At 43.3% G+C, this 24,062-nt stretch overlaps 1 protein-coding gene across 1 annotated transcript in view; it reads right to left on the reverse strand.

The window, feature by feature from the left end:
• Positions 1–791: 791 nt before the first annotated feature.
• LOC144948122 (uncharacterized) overlaps positions 792–24,062 on the reverse strand; it is a 48,788-nt gene continuing 25,517 nt past the window's right edge. Inside the window, exons 9-18 of the mRNA XM_078877557.1 lie at positions 20,415–20,525; positions 18,607–18,723; positions 15,445–15,562; positions 11,983–12,158; positions 8,340–8,421; positions 7,057–7,180; positions 5,712–5,747; positions 2,696–2,737; positions 2,072–2,102; positions 792–1,859 (exon numbers count right to left, since the gene is read on the reverse strand). Of these exons, the coding sequence (XP_078733683.1) occupies positions 1,834–1,859; positions 2,072–2,102; positions 2,696–2,737; positions 5,712–5,747; positions 7,057–7,180; positions 8,340–8,421; positions 11,983–12,158; positions 15,445–15,562; positions 18,607–18,723; positions 20,415–20,525 (863 nt within the window). The 3' untranslated portion in view covers positions 792–1,833. The remainder of the gene's footprint in view (positions 1,860–2,071; positions 2,103–2,695; positions 2,738–5,711; positions 5,748–7,056; positions 7,181–8,339; positions 8,422–11,982; positions 12,159–15,444; positions 15,563–18,606; positions 18,724–20,414; positions 20,526–24,062) is intronic.

Genomic DNA, 24,062 nt, shown 5'->3' on the forward strand with positions numbered 1-24,062 from the left:
AATGAGATATTTCGTCATCTTTGCTCTCAAGATCACAATAAGGTTAGTCTGACTCGACTTTTTCAATTAAAAGTAACATTCACAATAAGGCAAGTGGCAGGCTTCGTTATTAACTAGGCCTCATATTTATCATTACAATTTAACAGCATTATAAAGGCATTTAAAACATTATAACGGACATTCTAACAGCATTCCCAGTATTATAAGAACATAAACGAACTTACAGACAATGCTTCTTAAAGTCCCACAATGAACAGTTGCACCCGTCTTCACAGGGATGCTATTTGTGCCATTTTTTACTCTGTATAATGGCTGATACCCTGACGCGTGGCTTAGAGGATGTCCAATCGTAACTTCCTGGTCACGTGACCAAACTCAACATCCAAACAGAAAATTCCTGTGTACACACACCCCCACACCTGCCGTGAGGCAGAACATATGCAGAGTCGCACCAATCCGCAAATCATCCATTTCAATTTGCAGAAAAGAGCAACGCACACGGTCAACATGCAACTAAAACACATAACACACAGGTTTCCTATTCCTGCCATTTTGTGCATTATAAGAGTTATCTACTATCTGAAATGTTAATGGGATGGCAGGAGCGTTTGGGATTAGGTTTTTAATATTAGCAGACTCCCCCATGTACACACACAAGCATGCCCTGTCATAGCCTGCATGCAGGCTTGGATTGTCACGTGATATTCAAAGAGAATCTGAAAATGAGACTGAGTAAAGAGGAAGATAACGAACGATGGGACCAGGGAACACATTTGTGCTGCGTGCTGAACTCATCGTGAGTCCAGTGCACAGCACGAGCTCAGTGCACGTTTGGGGTGTGAGCAGTTAAAGTGGTGCCCTGCGGGGCGTGATCACTGCCACCAGTAAGGAGGCCGGGTGTGTGGCGTGCGCACTCTGCCAGTCACCCAAGCTACTTTACATAACCTGGGCATTCTTTGTTTACAGGGTAGATTTGGGGCTCCCCTTATGCCATGTAATGGGCATTGCAAAACATAATGACCAAATATTCCAGGGAGATGCGTGCAACACACTCACCTAGGACGTTGTGCATCCCCTGTAATTGAGCTGTCACACTGCCCTGACAGCAAATCTTCCCATTGTCTGTTTTTGCAATAAAAATTAATTGCAATAAATGTATGTGAACTGTTAATGCTTATGCAACTATGTTCAAGTGCTGAATGCCAATACCAAGGTCTGATAGCCACAAGAGGGATTATAGAGAGAGTTGGTGTCGTTTTTCATTCCTCCTCCATGGACGGAGTGCAGACTACAGTGGTTTACTGTGTGGTCCATAGTTTGGAATGCATGGCCACAGTCGCACTGTGGCTTGTATTTAAGTTTGCGTTCATGAAGGGATGTGCGCAGCGGCTGGTTGATGTTCTGATGGTTACACCAGTGTCAACGCCAGCAGGTGTGACGTTTGGATCTCGATTTGGCTGTTTGTTGTAATTACTGTTTATGAGCTACTCAAGAGTAAAGGCATTTTCAGAAAGTGTTTTTGCTAAAGGACATGAAACTAACATTTATATTGAGATATGTGAACTGTGTGTAATAATGTATAGACTATTAACACATCATTATACCCCATTTCCATGAAGCAGCCATTACAATGTAAACATCTAATTATATTTAAAATTTTAAGAAGAGCAAATCACGTTCAGTGGAGCAAAAAGGATTGTGGAAAATAACACCTACAGTATGCTCAAGATTATTGAATTGTAAAATGAATATGAGCGGTGGTGATGCCCCATTCCATTCGATCTCTTCCTGCCGGGCGAGTTGCGCTCAGCGTGTGGTCACGGCCCACTGGCGCTACATGATAGCGCAGCCCCCAGAGTCTGCAAGAGAATACGGTTGCCAGTGATGAGCAGAGGGCTATAATGACTCACAGACTACAGCGCTGCACCTGCTGCGCATGCCGTGCATGTCATTCACACAAGGGCCGTGCACAGTCTCTGTGCAAAGCACAGTGTGTCAGACTGAAACGTGGCAGGAACACTTCTAATGAAAGAGCTGTATGCCCAACAAAGTCGATGTGACAAGTACGTACCTTGCTTTGTTGCCTCTGCCTTTGCTTTCACCTGTAGAAATAGGAGACAAACGATCAGAGCGAATCCAGCAGAACTACGCTGTGTTCTGTGTGGCTCTGAAGGAGCTCCATTGGTTAGCAATGTAAATCCAAACAATGTGGCTGCAGTAGAAAGTTTGTTAAGAAAGGTGCTTTTTATTCTAACAGAAAAATACGTACTATACTATTATTATTTTACTCGGTATATAGCTCTTTTTTAGAAGCAACCTGACACAAATGAAGTTTATAATTGTGGAGAGACAAACTGGAACTAGAGAAAAATCCACACGACCACGGGGAGAACATGCAAACTCCAAATATACCTCCTGTATACCACGTGAGGTAGTTAACACCTCGCCACCGCGGCGCCCCCAATATGTTTAGGTTTTTTGTGTCAGACTTCTTAAGCATGAGTGCGAAAGTTCTATAAGTCACAGAAAGATGTGCCAAATAACAAGTAGTTGTGTGCCCATAAGTGGTCACTTGCGTTCACCTTTTCAAGCAAATGCAATTCACTAAGTCTTGAGGAATGAAGCCTTGTGCCGAATGTAAAAGCTGACAACATCTAGCAGCGGGCTTCTTTCAAACCAGTGCAATGACACGTACCTCTGGGACAGGTGCTTTCAATGTGGGTGCAAGCATGGCCGTCTGAAAATAAAACGTATCATTTAAGGAAATTTACATCCAAATAACGAGGTTTAAACAAATAACCAAAAAATATAACGGAACCAAACTTGTCAAGACACCACTGCAGAAAGTCACGCGATTGTCCTACAGTCTCAATGGTAAGCCAGTGCTATTACTTGTGTCAGTGATAAGTCAGTGCTATTGCTTGTGTCTCAGTGGTAAGTCAGTGCTGTTGCTTGTGTCTGTGGTAAGCCAGTGCTATTACTTGTGTTTCAGTGAAAATGTTCATGTATTTATTAGATTCTTTACATAGCTTAATATCAATATCCATGAAATTTGCTATTCACGAGCATTTCTGGAATATATCCCTCGCGAATAACGAGGGAATACTGTATCTCAGTGCAAAGCCAAGTGCTATTTCCTGTATTTCATCTTGTAGTCAATACTATTGCCTGCATTTCATTGTGGAGTCAGTGCTATTGCCTGTATTTCATCTTGTAGTCAGTGCTATTGCCTGTATTTCATCTTGTAGTCAGTGCTATTGCCTGTATTTCATCGTGGAGTCAGTGCTATTGCCTGTATTTCATTTTGTAGTTAGTGCTATTTCTCACTTCTCAACAGTCCGATAAACTAGGCAATATATTGTTACTAATAAGGTAAACCCAGCTCAAGTGAAAATACACCTATGCCTGTAGCATACAGTAATGGTGTGTGCCCTGTAAACAATAAACATCTTTTTTAACAAGAAAACTAATCATGACATTAATACAGGCTGGAAACAAACAGATCTAACAATAGACAAGCGTGTGCATTGATTGTGCAAAAGCTCTCAGCCTTAACCACATTTTCTCAACCCTTTGAATTGGTGGTCTAAATGCAAAAAAGGCAACACATTCAGTTATGTTAAACTGGTGTTCTGGATAAGCTTTTGTACATCATCACAATCACGATCCATAGGCAGATAACCCGTAGGTGTCACACTGCACATGTCACCATTTGTTTCCACTTTCCTCTGTCTTGTGCCAATATGCTCAAGTAGTGCTACATCTTTCTGGCACACATTTCTTATGTCGTCGTTCAGCCATTCTCTGTTAGGTCTTCCTCTCTTTACGGTTCCTTCCATTTTTCCAAACAACACAATTTTAATTTTCCTGTTGTTGTCCATCCTATATATGTATCCAAATAGTTACCGTTTCACTGTCATCACTGCCTGCATCATCAGCTCTTCTTCTACGTGCTTACTTCTACGTTGGTCACCCTTTGGGTCCAGCTTAGATGAAGTATCTTTCTGTAGCAATACATTTTGATTGCCAATATCTAATCTCTGTCAGACTTTTTCAATGTCCAAGTCTTGCAGGCATACAAATCTGTATTGAACACGCATATTATTAAGATGTTCAGTTTGGTCTTGGTAGCTGATTTGCTTGCTTCTCTAGATGTTATTCAATCCTGCCATTACCCCTTTTGGCTTTGTGATCCTCGCTCTTATATCTTTCATGCAGTCGTTTTCCTATGTCAGTAGATTTCCCAAGTATACAACTTCCTTTTCATTCACAATCTTGCTGCTTTCTAGTATTAATTCTTATTCAATATTATCCTTTCCGAACACCGTCGTCTTTGTCTTGCCCACGTTAATCCTCTATCCTGCATTCTTTCCTGCTTATGTAGCTTATAAACATTTTCCTGCAGTACTATTCAGCTTTCTTCCATCAGATAGATCTATGTCGTCCGCAAATCTCAGGTTATGTATTCTTTCTCCTTGCACAGATATTCCCGTGCCATTTTCCTGAATGGCATCCATCACTCTTTCAAGTTTGTGACGAAGTTGTTTGGTGATAATGGATCTCCCTGTCACGTACCTATAGTTGTTAGGACCCATTCTCCTATTTCCTGTCCAAACTTTAATGCTGACTTTGACCTTTCTCCTATATCCTGCAGAATCTGTATCAGTCTTTACCCTACTCTGTATGATCTTAATGTTGCCCACGTTATATATTTCTTCATCAAATCTAATGCTTTCGGGAAATTTATGAAACAGTTGTAAACCAGCCGTTTCTTCTCTTTGCTTTCTCAGCTATAATCCTTAGCATCAAGATTTGCTGTACTGTGTTCCTATCTTTCCTAAACCCTGCCCGTTCATATGCCAAATAATTATCAGTTTGTGCTTTAATACAATTTTATAATACGTTCATTAGTACCTTCCCCATGTGGATCATTAGTGCGATAGTTCTGTAAATTTTACAATCGGTGAGATCTCCTTTATTCGGTATGATGACAAGTATAGATTTTGTCCACTCCTCCAGTATTTTCCCTTCTCTCCATACTTGCTTGCATAACCCATGGATTTCCTTATAAGTTCCTTCCCTCCAGCTTTAATAATTTCTCTGCTGATTCCATCCACTTCTGGACTTTTGTTTTTCTTCAGATGTTTTATTGCCTTTTCTACTTCTTCATACAAGGTGTTATAAATGTCATCATCAACTTGGTGACAAAATGGCCACATATTCAGTCAGTTTGTGGTGTTGGCCTGGACAAAGCTGTTGTTCATGTGTAACGTCGCCTAAATTTGACTATATAAACAGTCAGAGAATACTCTGACAATCGTGTGTGTGTTTGAACCCAAATGGGTAATACAATTTTCTAAAAAGAAACTGCTCCATAATTGGAACAATTGGTAACCAGCCAAGTGGCTGTCTGTCAACTGCCCTGACATCCTCGCGGCTGTCCCCTGATCACACCCCACGTCACGCCCACGAGCTGTAGGAGTGGGGCTCTGTCCACTCAGTGGTGCTGTTAACATTCACATTCAGCACCATGAGTCAGGAGTCTCATCCCTGCAGTTCCCCATTGTGGTGACACATCCCTTCATCGTATAGCTTCTCAATTCCTTTATAATGAGGCAATACTTTCATAAGGATTGTGTTTTACTACACATGCAATCATGCACACCTTTGTTAAATCGGCCTGAAAACACAAGGAACAGTGATGTTCTTACCTCAGCAACAGCTTTAGCAATGTCTCCTTCTGCCATCTGAGTAAAGGTGAACACACCAAGGTCATTCAGCGTTTTGTGAAATTCTGATTGACACAGTTAGATTGGCTCTCCCTGTTCATGTGCCTGAGATTTGGTTAAAATGCAGCGCATGAATCGATAGCAACCTAGGAACTAAATTTAGCAAGTTGTGTGCATGCTGGTATTCATGTCTGCGCATGCCAGTATTTGTGTGTGTGCATATATGTGCATGCCAGTAGACAAACACATGTGTATGCCTGTCAGTATTTGTGTGCGTGGATGTGTGTGCATGTGTTTGTGAAAATGCTAGTATTAGTGTGCATGTGTGTGCATGCCAATATTTGTAAGTGTGCATGCCAGTATTTGTGATTATTAATGTGTGTGCATGTTAGTGTTTGTGCGTGTGCAGGTTAATCTATGGAGTCACACCAATGCTGATTCTCTAGATCAGGGGTGTCAACCTCAATCAGAGAGCAGGCCAGTTTGGATTCAAATGCAACTCCTGTGGGCCACACAACTGTGCCTATGAAAATGAAAAGCATAATAACACGGTATTAATTTACCGATTCAAAATCCGAAAGTGCGGGAAAAGAAAGTTGATTGATTTTTTGCAACAGGGTGTGCCAAATCCCCCGTTTCAATGTTTGGTTTAAATTCAGGTTGATTTTAGGCAGAAGCTTTAAAAAATATAAATCTTAAAAATTAAAGCACATGGCGGGCTGGAGGAAGGGGTATGGGGGGGCTGGGTCCGGCCCAAAACGATGGTTGCAGACAGCTGGGTTAGCAAGAAGTTGGACAAACAAAACTAAAGGGCTGCAACGGCCGTGGTGTTCTCAGGGCCACACCGCATAAGGTGCGACCCCCACACATGCGTGGGTCCGTACGCGTGTGACCCCTTATTGTGGGTCCATACGCTTGGGTCCGTACATGTGCAGCCTTCTCTCCACGATGAAGAAGCACCATCGTCTCCAATGTCAGCCTACTATGCAGTGTGCCAAGGCAGTACTAATGATGAACGCGGTGCGTGTTTGCGATGCGGTGCTCGAGCGGTGGGATCGTTTTCTCTCCGTAGTGGATTCCTGGTCCCTGCAGAGCAGCAAATGACTCGCGCAGAGCAAGCCAAGTGAGGCACCCCACAGTTCATGCTCTGCCACTGCCGGGTGCACCCTGGATGAGCGCTGCATGAGTTGCCTACGATTCATTTCGCTTTGCCGCACGGTTCTATTTTACACCCAGTGCTTGCCCCAGTACTGCACTAACAATGCCGTCCACACTCAGTACCCCACGTACGTTGCTGTAGACTATGCCTCATTGTCCCGATACTTACGGTTTTGTACATCTTGCGGATTTTAACGACGTCCAGTGGGCTGAGGCATTCCCGCTGGCCGACAGTGGTTGTCTTTGGTATAGGGATGATCGTAGGGCTTATCCCATCACCGGAGAAGGCGTCCCTTCAACATAAACACACAACTCATTGGGTGAAATGAGCTGATGTACTCAATCTGTACACTATTTAAATTACACAATTAATGGTATTCAGCTAAAAAGGTTTTTTGATGACCATTTCAAAAAGCATCACAAATAACTCTAAACATTAATCTATGATTTCCAGTGCAAAATAAGGCAATGCTTTTAACCATGATCATAACAGTTATACACTTTAACTGAAGTGTTTATTATCAATATCCCTCAAGGGTTTATCTTAGCACAACCTCTTAGTTATGCTTTGTGGGTATGTATAAAGACCCATTAATGGAGTTGGCTAAATATCCCAATATAGGGCCACAGATCATGGGCAATTGTTCACGCTGTTCCTGGCTGCCTTCCCACTTGTCTGTGGTTTCCTGCACATCCGCGAAAACTGTGCACATTACACATTCTACAGCATTTTAAATATCAAATTGAATTAATTATTGTTTGTAAAATTAATAATCGTTATTAATTATTATGCCGAATATGTAATCAGTTTGCTCTGTACCTGTTTTCTAAAAAGGATTTAGGAGCTGGGCGAGGCAGAACTAAGCGTTATTAATCAGTAATTATCCAACAAGAGAGTGTGCCACGATGCTTCAAGTCATGGAAACCATTCCCAGCGCACTACACGCCCGTCTCCCTGCTCCTACACTCCACTGTCTCACAGAACAACCTTAAGAGTAGGCAGTGGGCAGCTATCGTTACACTGCATGCAACTACCCTGCCCTTTGCTGACGGCATCATCAACAAAGGTCCCTAGAGATGTTGATGACGTAACACCGAGCTCTGGGTCATGCAAATTGAGAAGATGGACCATGTGTGGCATTAAACCGCTGTGAAAAGCACCCAGAGACATAAGCAGCTCAGCTTGACACAAGCTTACTCTTACCAGATAAGTAACAGTGAACCCCAGGACAAGAATGCCGTGACTATAAACTGTTACATGCGTAGTTATGAATTCACGTCCAATGCAAGAGCACCACTAGGAGCCACTCATGATGCAGCGTGGCACAGAGCTGAATAAGAGTATGCATGCCCAATATGATTAATTAAGAATGAGGCTGCTCAGAGAGCTGTGAGCAATGACACTGGCTCAGACTGTCAAGCCACAACCTGGTGAGATCACAAGAGCCTTACCTGCCGTAGTGGGTGATGCTGATGTAGTCGTAGGGAAGTTCACAGTCGGCAGTATCCAGCAGTTGAAACTGGCGTTGTTCACCTGCAGCAGAAACCACCTGTCAGTCAGACACTTATTTGATTTACGGGGTGCGATGGAGTCACACTCAGCATCGCGGAGGCTGTGATCTCAGTGGTTTCGAAATCTCTCGATACCAAAACATTGCTTAGAATTTGCATCAACACAATATTAATATACAGTACACATTGAAGACATTGGGCCTAATTGATGTTGCAGCATCAATGGTAATGTGGGCAAATTTTTTTTTTAACTTAATCTTTAGAATGTTTCCATCCTGCCAATACGTGACACCAGACCCATGGTCTTATAAAACGAAACAAAACTATTATGTTTACCGGGTAAAGCCCGCTGAGCTATGATATATTTTTCGAGGTGACCTGACCACTCACGATAGCTCATCAAAGTGGTTTATATCACCACACATGGGAATTTATAGTCAGAGCCAAATGATCCAAACTAATGTTTCTAAATGTTGAGGGCAACACCGAATGGATCAGAACTTCCAACTGGCCACCACGGGAAGAGTGAACTCACAAATTCCAAATATAGAGCCAGCATCAGCAGGGTCAGGATCGAAATCACGACCTCCTGCGTACCAGGCTGTAGATAACATATCGCCATCGCGGCGCCCATTATACAACACGATTTACATCAGTAAGCACAGACGCCATTACATGTTTGGTTCAAGATGGGCCCACATAATGTAGCTGTTAATGATTTATTTTTACATTTGTGTGACGTGTCGGCTTTCACAGGTGCAACTAACAGAACTTGCCCCTAGATCTTTATCTTAGTCCTGGCCACCTGCTCACCCATCCTGTTTTCAACATAAGTGCTAAAAGACCAAGAAGTGATCATATTCTAGATTTGAAGCTTTCGTGACTGCAAGGAATCATATTCTTAGGTTTTTTCGGTAAAGTCACGTAGGTAAAACATCAGGTGGGACCGTCACAGCCGAATTAGCTGCAGCTAATTCGGCTGTGACGGTCCCACCTGATGACGGAGACTTGTGTTGCCTCCGAAACGTCGTGATTTTTTGTTTTATTTTATTTTATTTTCATTAATTTTGATGTTTTACCTACGTGACTTTACCGAAAAAAACCTAAGAATATAAAGTGATCATATTGCTTTAAGTGCCACAATGTGTAGGAAGGTGATGACATTAATAACGAAATTAGAATTGTTACGCCGCTTTGCAGCCGATGATATGGAGCGCCTGTTATCACCATGGATTGAAGATCAAAATGAGTGGCACATTCCTCTCAGTTTAGTGGTGATCCAGGTAAAAGTTACGAAGTTTGTTTCAGGACTTAAAGGCCGAGGGTGATGAATCAGGGTGGCAATGCAGCTTTAAAAGCTGTCATATCTTTAAAAAGGCACAGACATTTTTTGTAAGGATAATGCAAGCAGGGAGTGCAGTGCCATCCTACCAGCAACTCGACCTAGAAGAGAAGAATAATTTATTTTGTTTTATATCTACGTGACTTTACCGAAAGAAACAAATAGTATGGATCCCTGTAGTCACGAAAACTTCAAATCTAGAGCGAAGAAGAAAGTTGTTTCCCCGTAGCTCCAACACCGCGCGTCACCTCTAGGAAGCTCCACAACCATCACTGGTGAGTGTTAACCGAACCTAACCGTTTCTCTACTGAGAGCTACAGTTAATCACCAGTGTTTTTCTATAAAATATGTAGGTTAACAAAGTGTATTATGTTAAGTATTTACATTGTTTCTTATGGGTAAATAGGTTTTGCTTAACATTGCTTCATTAAAAGTCGCATGTTCCACGAACGCAACTCCGACGTTAAGCGACGGGTGACTGTATCTTGGCATTTGTACAGATTAACACGACTACTGCAGATATAATCTCAAAAGGCAATAATTATATTGGGTTTCCTGAAAATTAAGAAATCATGTTTATTCTTGCCACTAGAGCTGCCCTGATATTTTAAATTACACAATAAATATCATAGCACGATTATTGTGATATTCATAAAAAATTTAACTGTACTTTTGTGCTTTGATGGACTTCAAATACAAACAAAAGTTAGTTGTCTATAATTGTCTCACATAAGTGTTCTAATAATAGAAACTTTGCAACCTATAATATCTTCAATGCTCATCCTGTCAGAAAATGTCATTGTTTTGAAAACGTTATGCCAAAGCACTTATTTAATTTACTACTGATAGTTTTAGAACATTTTTTTTGTGAACTTTAATTAATATTACAGGCAGATCTCGCTCAGCCCGACCCCGTAGAATGCTGCTTCGTCATCGCTTTTAGTCCTGGAGAACATTTGGACAAAAAAAATTAAGAAGTCTAAATAGTGCTTAAGCTCAGCCAATGAGAGTGATGTACGCTGAGCCAACCAGACCCCACCCCCTGCGATTGAATTATCACGATTCGTGATCACAATTACTCTTAAAACTAAATATTTGTTTAGCCAGGTGAGAACTCACAAGACCAGGAAAGAGTCTCAGGCTCCACCTAAAAGAAACCTCACCACAGATTTAGACTGAGGGCACCACAAGATCATGGAGGTCCTGGAGCTCTTCTCTGAGAATGACTCCGAGGACTGGAAGCACATCAGCTCCTGCAACCTCGTCTCCCACCACTGGCATGTACTTTACGAGTACAGTGCATAATACTGATGTTATAATAATAAATAATGACTTTCATTTATTAAATATTTACCATCTGTATTATTATTAGTGCTATTACCGATACTCCAATGAAGCCCTCATATTGCTCATACAAAAGAAATAACGCTGTTGGGAACACATCACAATATATACAATTGTATAATGACCCCTTTTAGCGCCGATTCAATTTGTGCTCACTTCTCCAGGAACGCATCTTGAGCGTTAAGCAAGGTCTACTTGTATTTAATAAGTTGTCAGGAAATAAAATATTTAAAACATAAAATGAGCATTGATAATTATAAATGATGATACAGTCCACAGAGGGGAACGTAAAACTGTGATGGCTCATGACACAAAGCTGGGAGTTGGGATTTGAGAAGTGAATCGACAGCATCTTGACAGCTCATTGTAGATGACACAATGGCAGGGATGATAGTTCTGGTACCGTGACACCATAGCTCCCAACTGTTTATGGATTGCTACTTCCTTTCATTTTGTAATTCTTGAAATCGTTGCAACTGTCTTTGAGCAACTGTATGTTTATCTCAGCCTCATATTCCAAACATACCTACCACCATGTCCTTATTGACAATGACGTTCGAGTCTCTCTTACACATACAACACTTGAGAAGCGAGTTGTTGGTTCGCATAGAATACACTTCTGTCATGAAACAAGCTCTTCATAGCCGTTCAGGAGACCTCAGTTAAATGGTACGAAACAGCAGCGACTCACTCGTACACACTTAGAGGCGAGTGAGCAGTGAAGGTTCTCACGTAACAGAAGTCACAGCTCAAGTTCACGGCTCGCAGGCCCTGCCGTGGTGTAGAGGGGGATCCCAAATGCTTGCTTATGCGCTGCCCTGACAATGCCTGCATGTTTGTTAAGCGTGCCACCCACGAGGGTACCAAGCCGAGCGTGTCTCTCATGCAGTGCCCCACCTTCCTCGACGTTGTCCTCGTTAATCTTGATGTACTTATCGCGGTCGCTGCGGCAGTGCTCGTGCTGGAAGCCGAGCGCGTGCATGAGCTCATGCAGAACCGTGCCCTTGGTCACCTTCCCGGGCTCCAGGGACAAGGACTGAGCTCCTTCCTTCTTGCCCAGGAACGACCAGCTCCTGCTCACACAGTACCCGGGGTTTATTGTGAGCAATTTACACGTGGTGACAGCAGAATAAACAATGCACACGGGGCCATCGCAGAACAAGCAGGTGATCCTCACTCGGCACCATCGCCTCAGCGTGCCTGGCAAGGCAATGTTGAATAATCCTTGCCAGGACCTTTCCCCAGCACACTGAGGAGGAAGATGCCTCGACACCACTAGTGCATCCTTCCAATCCTGCGGCACCTGTCCTGTGGTCCAGTCGGTTGTGATTATATGATTATATGAATCATATAGGGCAGTTTGCAGCTCTGGATCGCCTTTCGCCCTTCGTCAACAAATTGCACATTAGCCAGCCAATCACAAGGGGTGCCTGCTTCCTCAAGTATTTGGAGCATGACAGCCCCAACAAGGTGAAGCTCACTTTGCCCAGTGATGTTATCTGGGCCGAGGTTTTTTCCCTACCCCAAGACCTAACAGCAACGCTCAGCAAACCTGCAAACCTGTTAAAGATGGTGATTGGAGTGGCGGTGCAAGTTACTTTTTAGAATTAAGATCACATGCAATTGAGGCAGATTCCATCCCCTCAGCAATCCACAACCACCACTCATCCTTGCAGTGCTGCACAGTTCTTCGAACGTCTGAGCGAAGGCTGTGGTAAGCCTTCTCATTCTCCCAGGTGGTATGTTGTAGACAGTGGGAGTGGGCCTGTCGCTTTCTCTCAGATAGCTGGAAGATCTCCTCTATCAGTCAGGGTCTCTGGGAGGTCTGGACTGCGTACCAAATCTAGCCATTGCAGCTGCATGAGCCACAATCCTGAACCTCACTCATTTCCTCTTGGAATCAGGAGTGGGGGAGACGATGGTAAACCCAGCTGAAAGCGATGATGAAATTCTCGCTTGTAACTTTCATCAGCTCGACAAGACCAGGCCACTGTGGGTTTAAATAGGGTCCAAGGTGGAAACCACCATCGTAGTGGAAGAATCGTAGGCGCATTCTACAGACAAGCCAATGGTCAGTATGCAGATCAGCTCCACAGTAGGACTTTGTGTCAAGGACATGGGCCTGCATCCTCTGTTTCATCATGATGTTGTGTTGATATGCCAATGTTGGAAGAGAGTTAAACACGTAGGCTTTCGTGACCAATATTATTAATAATCAACGTTTTTGGGTTTAGATCGCGTTATTTATAAATGTGTCGTAACCCTCCACCACCCGACATGGCCAATCAGTAAAAAAGTGTCAGAGCAGAGCCTCACCATTCTGGCGAATTGCCCGATGATGTTGGATGCAATTACCAGCGAAACGTCGTACTCAAATTGTAAATGTTGTGGTTTCACGCTTCAACACACCAGTGGGCTAAAGCAGTGAACTATTTGTCTTTTGTCAACGTGACACCTTTTTACTGATTGGCCGTGTCAGGTGGTGGAGGGTTACGACACATTTATAAATAACGCGATCTAAACCCAAAAACTTTGATTTGGAAGAGAGTGTTGGTGATTACAAACCCATCGGCTGCACATAAATCTAGAAGCTTCCTGTTATTATGAAGCTGATCTGGCCCATGCCATCCAATCACTCCAGCACATCATGACTCACTCAGGAATGAAAGTCACCGAATAGAATAACTCTATCTTAAGGGGAAAAATGTATTCGTACATCTGACAGGAGGTTATAGAAGACATAGGGACTCACCGACTTTGTCGACACAAAGACAAAGATGCCCCGTATAGCCTTAACATATTCTTTGGACAAGTGCTGTTCGTGAGCACCTATGAAGGCCACCACGGCAGAGGGGGTGGGTGGCCAGCACCACACTAGTAGCAATGTTTACACACCGCACCAGGTACTCATTTGAGGCTGAGTCGACCTAGCGGAGTCCCAGGACCAATTCAGATAATTGTCACTGCTGTTGGCCATGAGTGGGAATCGAACCTGAGTCGCCAGGTTCTTAGTGCTGCGCGCTAATCACTACGCTGCTGCTCCCCACACACAACAACCGCCATTCGCCACTAAGTGGCAGTGATGTCACCACGGTGCTTGTGCCAGGCTATGTGCACTTGAAGGCCACACAAAACTCCGCACACATATACATAAACACACTGTCATGCACAAAACAGACAGATACAAATATACACATACAATCTATTTCAAACATTTAACACTAAATATGAAAGAAAAACCACATCCCCCATGCCAAGCTAGGTGTACACAGACTTCTACACATATAAACATTACACACTAACTTACATATTATAACTTATTTTAACTAACACCTAAGCATGACCATCACCTCAAACATTTAATTTAGAAGTAAATAAAAAAACAAGACATTTTTGCATTTGTTTAAAATGTATTAAATTCATATTTTTTGGTTCTTTCGGTAAAGTCACGTAGATAGAAAATAAAATTACAATTAAAAATATATTTTTTTATAAAATTAAAAATCAAAGCAAAAAACCCACGACGTTTCGATCACAACACAAGCGGTCTTCATCAGGCGGAGAGAAATGTGTTGCAATCGAAACGTCGTGGGTTTTTTGCTTTGATTTTAAATGTTATTACAATTTTATTTTTATTTTCTATCTACGTGACTTTACCGAAAGAACCAAAAAATGTGAATTCCTGCAGTCACGAAAGTTAAGTCATGTATTAAATTAAATATAATAATAAATAATAATTGCTATTCTAATACAACTTTAACTTATATATAAAGCCTGAGGCCCAGGTCTATGCGAGGGCTGACAGCCAGGCCTCAACTCAGTCCTTGCCCTAGGAACATAAACATTAAAGGCTGCCTAAAGCGAGGGCGGCGAATTGTTAATTTATTTTGGTCAATGTAGACGAATACTAATATGAGACTACAAACACACCTACCCCATGCACAACTACACACACCGACTGACATACAGGCAGCATACACAAAGATACAAAGATAATGACCCCCGTATAGCCCTAACAGACTGTAAGGGCAAGTGCTGTTAGCGAGCACCTATGATGGCCGGCACGGCACACTAGGGGGTGGGTGGCCAGCACCACGCCCGGCTGCCTCTGTCTCCCCAGTGGCAATGTTTACACACCACACCAGGTACTCATTTGAGACTGAGTCGACCTAGAGGAAGCCCAGGACCAGTTCAAATAATCGTACTGGTGTTGGCTGTGAGTGGGAATTGAACCCGGGTCGCCGGGTTCGTAGCGCAGCACGCTAACCGCCACACTACCACTCCTGCCTACAGCACATACACACAGATACACCTACACTCACACCTACAGCAAACACACAGATAAGAGCACCCACTCACCCGTCCAGTGCCTGGAAGTTGATGTAATTCTCCTCCTGTGTTCTAGGAGTGAACCTGATGCACGTTTTGTTTCGAAATTCCTGGAAGGCTTGCTCAATAGTCCTCTTGTCACTGAAGCCTGATAAAACAGTGCCATGTATGGATAAAGCCATTACAAATAATGCTCCTTTGACAATGCTTCTATAGTTAGCAAGATGAAACTGATTATTTAAATGGAGTGGGAAGGAAATCAAACAACATAATATTTGAAGATGCAACAACTAAACTAGACCCTGTGGCAAGAGCATATGGAATGGAAATGAAGCAGAGAAAATGAAACTCCATCTGCTGTACCAATCCTTACTGGTGGAGAGGAACTGGAACCTGTACAATAATTAACGTATCCCAGAAGCACCGTCACTGAAGCTGCGTGATCGGACACCGGAAGGGAAAGCAAGGCCAGAAATTGCAGCAGCAGCACCGGCAACATTAAAGGTAACAAGAACAGGAAAATAAATGTCGCACGAGTCAACGATCCGTTCTCTGAGAACAACTGTCGTCTCCACACCACAACTGTCGTCTCAGTAACTGAGCAATTTTAAGCCTGGATAGCGCTTGGTTTGGTGACCACCATGCACGCCTGGCCATCATAAGCAGTTTAGCGGTTTGCTACATCTTGCATAGCAGAGTGCAGTGCTGTCCTCTGATTCTCTGCTCCCACGAATATGGGTGGTGGTGTATGGTCAAATAACCCCCATGACCTGCATGGCATGGGGAGGCCCTCATCCAGCAGTAAATGCACAAAAAGAGTAATGCATGTACGTACACATTTCTAAGTTGACATTAACGAATACACATTCACAAGGCAATGGTGTGCATAATTAACCCAATATGTTAGCTTATACCTACTATAATCACCCAGGAATGTCCTTGACGCTCGTGACGTCACTCCACATGGAGCACCCTCCCTTCTTATTAATAATTATGAGCAGGTGACGTAACTCCACATCGAAAAGCCCCCCTTAATAATAATCATTATACGGTGACATCCTCCAAATGGACATCCCCCCCCCCCATTCATAATAATTAGCGGCTAACGTCACTCCACATGGGGGGCGAGGCACCTCCTCCCCCCTCGGCGTCAACTTATAACCCACACTACAAAGGCAGAACCCTCACATTACGCGATCTTCTTAACGCTATTGAAACATATAAGTAAAAAGGACGTCATGATGAACAAGGGATTATAACCTTAAAAATGAAATGGGTGTGTGTCACCGCGCCCTTACAAATTGCACACGAATGGATGCAACGAATACCATGTCGCGGTCTGCTTTTCACTTGCAAGTTTCAGATTTACTGCAATACACCCGTCCTTGGATAGGCAAAAGGATAGTTCTAGATATTTTATAATCGAGTAACGACAGTCAATGGATGGATCAGCCAAGCAGGTTGGCTGCTGCTGAAGGTTTTACATGATGCTGGAAGTGTTTTATCCCTTGCGTAACGATGGCGCTCTTGCTTCCAAGCAGCAACTTTCTGCAGACGGCTGTTTCCGTAGCGAGACACTTGGAACACAGCCCGATTAGAGGCAGACGCTGGCACGGCCGTGCGTGGTCATGCGAGCACGAGGGAGGGGGCTTGGGGTTGAACAGCACCACAGCCATGGCGCCTCCTCCCCACTGAGCACGCGGAACGCGCGTGGGGCCTCCCGTACACGAGTCACCCAACACACACGACTTGCGCAGTGCCCCCACCCTGGGACAGGATTCCTACTCATATCCTGCCACGGACTCTGATGGATATTGTTACAACTTATTCTGTATTGATCGGCTGACAAGTTGAGAGACTTTGTAAGTTACGCTGAATCACATTTTTATTGCAGGAGTACATTACCTCACATAACAGCAGAGATATTACCAATCCGAATTACGAGCAACCGTATATGAGCTCTGTGATAGTTATCTGAGCTACCAGTCCAACATATATGTATGTTTAACGGTAGCTGAGTACAGGCCCAAAGGCCCAAAACACCAAGCGTCCATCAGTAAATATCAAAACGGCAGCTGTAACAGACACGATTTTATACATTTATTCAATTATGCAGGGTAATAATAACTTGAGAAATTAACGATTGTTGGGAATCCTGAAGTTGAGCCGTGCTAGAGAAGAATCCAGAAGGAAAACGAGGAAGAGAAATGAAAACAACCCAGATAAACTTTCTCTATTTGTTCCATATTCACAAACATTTTATGAACGATTAAATATGTATGTGTTCTGGAAAAAGCATTGCTTAATTACATGCATTGTCCACTAAAGTCCTAACAATATCCAATGCCCTCAATGGATTATTACAGTCAATAAAAAGTGTGATTCCGTCGATTGTACTAAAGTGTTGCTAATATACAAACAATTACAATTTATTTGCAGTGTATGCCAATTGTATCCTGTTCACGAACACATTTCTTAAAATCACAAACAGGCTCTTCCATAAACAATTATGGGACTAATGACAAAGACAATCTCCTGTATACTGTACATACATATTTGGATTCTGATTCTGAATCTACTGAGCCCCAGGTGTGCATCACGAGCCTTTGCCTCGCCAATTCAGTGGCCTTAACATTGATGATTTTGCAACACGATTGCAGGCTGGCATATTCAAATTTAATTGTACATTTGTCATTTAGTTATTCTAGCTGTACATCAAGGTAATATTGTGCTCTATTATTTTGAACTTGGCACTTTGCGAGAGTCGCCAATACAATGTGTTATCCAAACGACACCAGCAGCACCGACTCTGCACACAAATTCCCGCGTAATTTCTAATCCTTCAAGTGCTCCTTTCCGCACCAAAGAGAGAGAAGGCTTCACCCCTCCTGGCTGAGCTACGTGGTGTCCTGGTCTTCCTCGAATTTGGATTCTCACTTCCTTGCCAAAGGAATGTCTTTTCAATCTCGGTCACCTCAAATTTATTTGATAAATGTTGAAATCAGCTTCATTATCCTCCTTAAATAAGAGGAGTGGCATTATAATCCCAACAATTACAATCAGATTCCATCTTATACATTCGCCTGAGAAGGTTTGAGTATGAGTGGATGACGGATAAGAGGCCACACTCTGAGTAAAGTCCTCCGGTTCGGCTCAAGTCATGCCACGCAGTCTAACGTGCGCTGCACTCACTGAACGCGATTGAGATGTTGTAGGGGATGTAAACGTTGCCATCCCGGTGTTTGGGCCACTCCACAGGTTTCTCCAAGGGGTCACCTGCAATGTCCCCAGTCTTGGGGACTTCAGAATCTATGAAATGAAATTCAGCATGAATGCACAATAACTTACATTTAAATGGAAAAGTAATATACTAATTTATACATTCCAAAGAAATATCTCAACACAAGTTTACATTCCAATAAACCCCCTTCTACGTGACTTTACCGAAAGAACCAAGAATATGAACCCATTTAAGCATTCACATTCTATAAAATCTATGAACCATGAGCATCCACTGCATCTGCATATAAACTATTCACACTCATAACTGTCAGAGAAACTAGGAAATTAATTAATTCTAATTCAATGCAGTCCTCTACGCCTCCAATCTCTGGCGCTGACTCCCCAACACCCTCAGTAAGTACCCCTATCTCTGCCACCCCCGCAAGCTCCAGCTTATGTGCAATGCAACTCAACGGTGCAAAATCACTTCAAGCTCACTCAGCGCCAGTTCTACCACGTTTCTGCTTTTTAATTACAAAGGCAATCCTAAATCAAACCCAGCAGAGCTATTAACGACAATCATAAATAACGCCCAGTGAAGCTACGAATGGAAATCCTTAATAAAAAAAACAACATAGCTAATCTTAACAATCTGCACGACTTTAGAATGCAAGGCAACATATATCATTTACTGGATTGATTTTAGCGACGAGGAATGTTTGGAGACAGCCACAGCCAAGCCCTATAGTGGTAGTGGTGGTGGTGAACGCGTGCATCGTGGCAGGACTGTGTGGCTTTTATTCTCTGTAGCAATTATGCACTGGTTTCACACTTTTTTTGCTTTCGTATCACCATATGCTGGACTCGATCTGTCACAGTGGAATGTTGAAGCATCTAAAGCAGTCCATGGATAGTGTGGTAAATACACCACTGATGATCACTTATAATGTAAAATCGTCTTACGACTCCAATGTGTATTTAGTACCATGAGCTATACAGCACACAGCAGTGCGGTGGGTTCCTTTGCAATGCCTTGCAGCCAAAAGAATTGCATTGCAGTGTGTGCCGATGTAACTGCTACACAACCCAAGCATTCTCTCTGATCATTCCCTCGGCCCCATCGCTCCTCAACGCCACCACCGCCTGTCTCTATCCAGGGTCTCGTCTGCCACTGGAGCTGCCCTCGGGCTCGTTGGTGCTGCCCTTGCGACTCTTAAGTGAAAGGCCCCGTCCTCTCGTCGATGCCCTGTGACTCACTGGTGCTAGGGCCCTCATGCCTTATTGGTGCCTGTGACCTCCTTGATGCCCCGCGTCTCTTTGGTGAACGAGCCCAGGCACTCCAAGGACACCCTGGAACTCACTTTAGGGCCCACACTTCTCAAGGATGCCCTGGGTCTCGTTGATGTTGCCCCAGCTGCCCCAGCCGTCCGTGGGGCTCGTTGCTGTCATTGGTGCTTGGCCCTGGTTGCCTGATCCCAGGCGTTGTCATGGTGATACTCTCCTCTCTCCCAGTGATTCCCTGCTCTGAAACCCATAACCTCATGGGCTTTGTTTTTTTAAAGCATCTTGAGATGTGAGTGCATTAGACACTTTATACATTGGAATTGTTGTCTTAGCGTACACATTTACCCAATTGATGAGATCCTTTTTGGAGGATAAAATGCAAGCTTGTCTCAAAAATTCATTTGCTACAGGTATTACTAGATGTTATAGGACCCCACAAGACTTCAACTCAACCAACCCATAGCTGGGTTGGTTGAGTTGAACATGCCACTCACCTTTCTCTGCTGTCTGAACGGCCACGGCGTTGAATATTTTGTTGAGCACGAGCAGCAGAGAAATTCTGTCGGCCTCTGCCTTGGGGAACTCCAAGATCCTCTTGAGAACCTCTGGAGGAGAGGTTACACGGGGTATTAAACATGACACCAATTTAAGCTGCAAAGGCCCACTGGCCATTCTGATCATCTTCTTGGTTCTTTCGGTAAAGTCACGTAGAATGGAAATAATAAAATAATAAAAATAAAACATACTTTTTTGATGTTTTATTTTTATTATTTTATTATTTCCATTCTACGTGACTTTACCGAAAGAACCAAGAAGATGAATCCCTGCAGTCACGAAAGCTTTAAATCGAAATTCATTCTGATCATGTTAAGGCCCGTGTGCTGCTCTGGCTGTGCTTACACTGACAGTAATAACATACAGCACTAACATGATAATGCTATGTGCAGTACATGGGCAATACCAGTACTGTGTGGTATTGGTGGATACTGCAATGGCATATACCAATACGGTGGATCATGATCCCAGAGAGCACAATGATAAATCATGAGATTGTGGGTGATGTGGCTCTCTCCTTGTGTCCCTCATGGCCTTTGCCTAACCAGAAGGCTGAGACAATCGTAGAAGTGATTATAAATCCCCACGATCTCACTCCCTTACAACAAACAAAACATTCTTCAGGTGCAGGGTACTGTATGAGGGAAGGTTCAAGAAGAGAAGTAGAAAACGGTAGAGTCTGCTGAAAGAATCTACTGTGGGGAAGTGCTGGAAGTTACCAGGGCGTGGCAGAGCAGGTATATAAGGGGAGGCCCGCAATCAGAGTGCTGGCTGGGGACTGAAGTACGACTGCAGGCAGACGACATCGGGGCCTTTTGTTGGAGATAGACATCGTGGAAACCATCGGGCCAACTGTTCGAGATCTACATGGTGGAAACTATCAAGAAAGACTGCCTAAGATCGACATGGTGGACATCATCAAAAAAGACTGTTCGAGATTAATCCAGTAGAAACCACCGGGGCTGCAGATAGCCATAGCCTTGTAAACGTGTTAGTCGCACGCTCGCATTGTAAATACGTTACTGTAAAAGAAATCTAGAAAATGGAATCTGCGAAGGAGCTTCTTTACATAATTATAAACTAAGATAAGGCCATCTTATTCTTAGGTTTTTTCAGTAAAGTCACGTAGGTAAAAATGAATAAACAAACACATTTAATGTTAACGCAAAAAAATGTCCCCTTCCGATTGGAACCACGTTGACAACATGACTTCTGCTTCTGCTGACTCAATGTCAGCCAAATGCAAAGCCAACCTAATTTCTAAATTCAACCTCCTATCTAAGAAGAAACCAGAGCCACACATCACAAAGCTGGATGTCAACAAGACTGTTATTAATCAGAGTAACATCCCAATTTCTGACAATCTGAAAACGGTACTGGGCAAAGGACTAAATCTCGCTGTCACCCCTAAATATATACCAGTAGAGGATGTGATTTCTCAGATTGATGTAGCCCTCAGAGGCATAGGACACATCCATGCAGATGTAGGAAGAGCTGAAATAGCCACTATTCTTAAGAATGCTAAGAAACCCACTAGTAACATTAGCAAAAACGAACGCTCTGAACTCGCGGACCTAAAAAAGAGAGATGATATAGTCACCCTCTCGGCAGACAAGGGCAATGCCACGGCCATCATGGATAAAGATTCATACAACAACAAAATCCTGGACCTACTTAATGATGGAAGTTACTCCAAAATTAAAAACGATCCTACTAACAGCCTAACGACAAAAACTAACAAAATCATCACGAGTTCGACTTCCCTAATCGAACCAACCAAATGTCCCTCTCTAAAACCATCGGCGGCAAGACCTCCCAGACTCTATGGTCTTCCCAAGATCCATAAAGAAGGCACCCCGCTACGACCCATCGTGTCGACGATCAACTCTCCTACCTACAAACTAGCCCGGTTTCTATCAGATACTCTGCTTCCCTTCACAGGCAAGACCCTTTCGGCAGTACTCAACTCAACCCAATTAGTCTCTATGGTCAAAGACATGGTACTATCTCCTGATGATATCCTCATCAGTTTTAATGTAGTATCTCTGTTTACCAAAGTCCCAGTACCAGACACCCTAACAATAATTGAGGACTTGGTCCAACATGGATTGAATTCGGATGTACCTGCGCTGGTTAGGCATTGCCTCACCAACACTTATTTTACCTGGAATGGCACCTTCTACAAACAGAATAAGGGTACCCCTATGGGCTCCCCCTTGTCACCAGTGATAGCCAACATGTTCATGGAAAAGTTTGAATCAGACGCCATCCAGACATCCACCCTGCGTCCTTCCCTGTGGAAGAGGTATGTGGATGACACTTTCGTCATTTGGCCACATGGCCTCCCAGCATTGAACCACTTCTTGGACCACATCAATTCCAGACACCCATCCATCAGATTCACCATGGAAGTGGAGAAAGATGGTAAACTACCATTCTTAGATATTCTGTTTGAGAGGAGACCTGACGGATCCTTGGGACATTCTGTCTACAGGAAAGCCACCCACACAGATTCCTATTTGAAACCTGATTCCCACCACCACCCATCTCAAAAGAATGATCTCATCAAAACGCTATACCACGGAGCTCATGGCATTTCTGACCAACACCACCTGGCCAGTGAATTAAGACATGTACATCGGGCCCTCAGGATGAATGGATACTCTGACCGCACCATCCGCCAAGCTGTCTCTCCCACCATACAGAAACAGCCACATGAAACTCCGATCAAAACTATCACGTTGCCATACATAGCAGGCGTGACCAAAAATATCTCAAAAATTCTAAACAAACATAAGATCCAAGTCCGATTCAGTACAGTACATAAAATCCGTGATCTAATTCCATCTGTGAAAGATGTCATTCTTGACTTACAATACCCTGGAGTCTACAAACTGAGTTGCAGTTGTGGTGATTGCTACATTGGAGAAACGAAACGTCATATCTCTGATCGTGTCCGCAAGCACAAGTCAGATCTGAAACACGGCAAAACTGATTCTTCCGCCATTGCCGATCATTGCTACAACGCTGTGGGCTCTCATGAAATTGTCTTTTCCGAGACCAAGGTGCTCTGCAAACCTCCTGGCTACCATCAAAGGTTTGTACACGAAGCCATCCAAATATACAAACACAGACATAATTTCAACCGTGATGATGGGTACAAACTTAGTAATCATTGGAAAGATGTTATTAACCATGCAAAAAAGATGTAACTACACATATTTGGACCATCTTATTTGACAGGCACTATTCTTCAGTTACCGTATATTTTCTTCTTCTTTTTTCACACACTGGTTTTCCTACTTTAAGGCTTACCACACATATTTGGCAAATCTAGAATTAATCCCAGAAACGTAGCAAAGTGCTGTTTCATCTACATAACAAAGGCTCAGTCCTATTCACAGCAGCCGCACCTTTACATCAGCCGCACCTTAACAACTCTTAGAACCTCCCAGTTCAACCAGTCTACACAACAAAGACTCATTCCTGGCAGCGGTTTCAGCCGCACCACCTCTACATAACAAAAGGCTCAGTCCCATTTACACGCACCTTTACATCAGCCTCACCTTAACAATTCTTGGAACCTC

The sequence above is a fragment of the Lampetra fluviatilis genome, chromosome 3, assembly GCF_964198595.1.
Source record: "Lampetra fluviatilis chromosome 3, kcLamFluv1.1, whole genome shotgun sequence".
NCBI lineage: Eukaryota > Metazoa > Chordata > Hyperoartia > Petromyzontiformes > Petromyzontidae > Lampetra > Lampetra fluviatilis.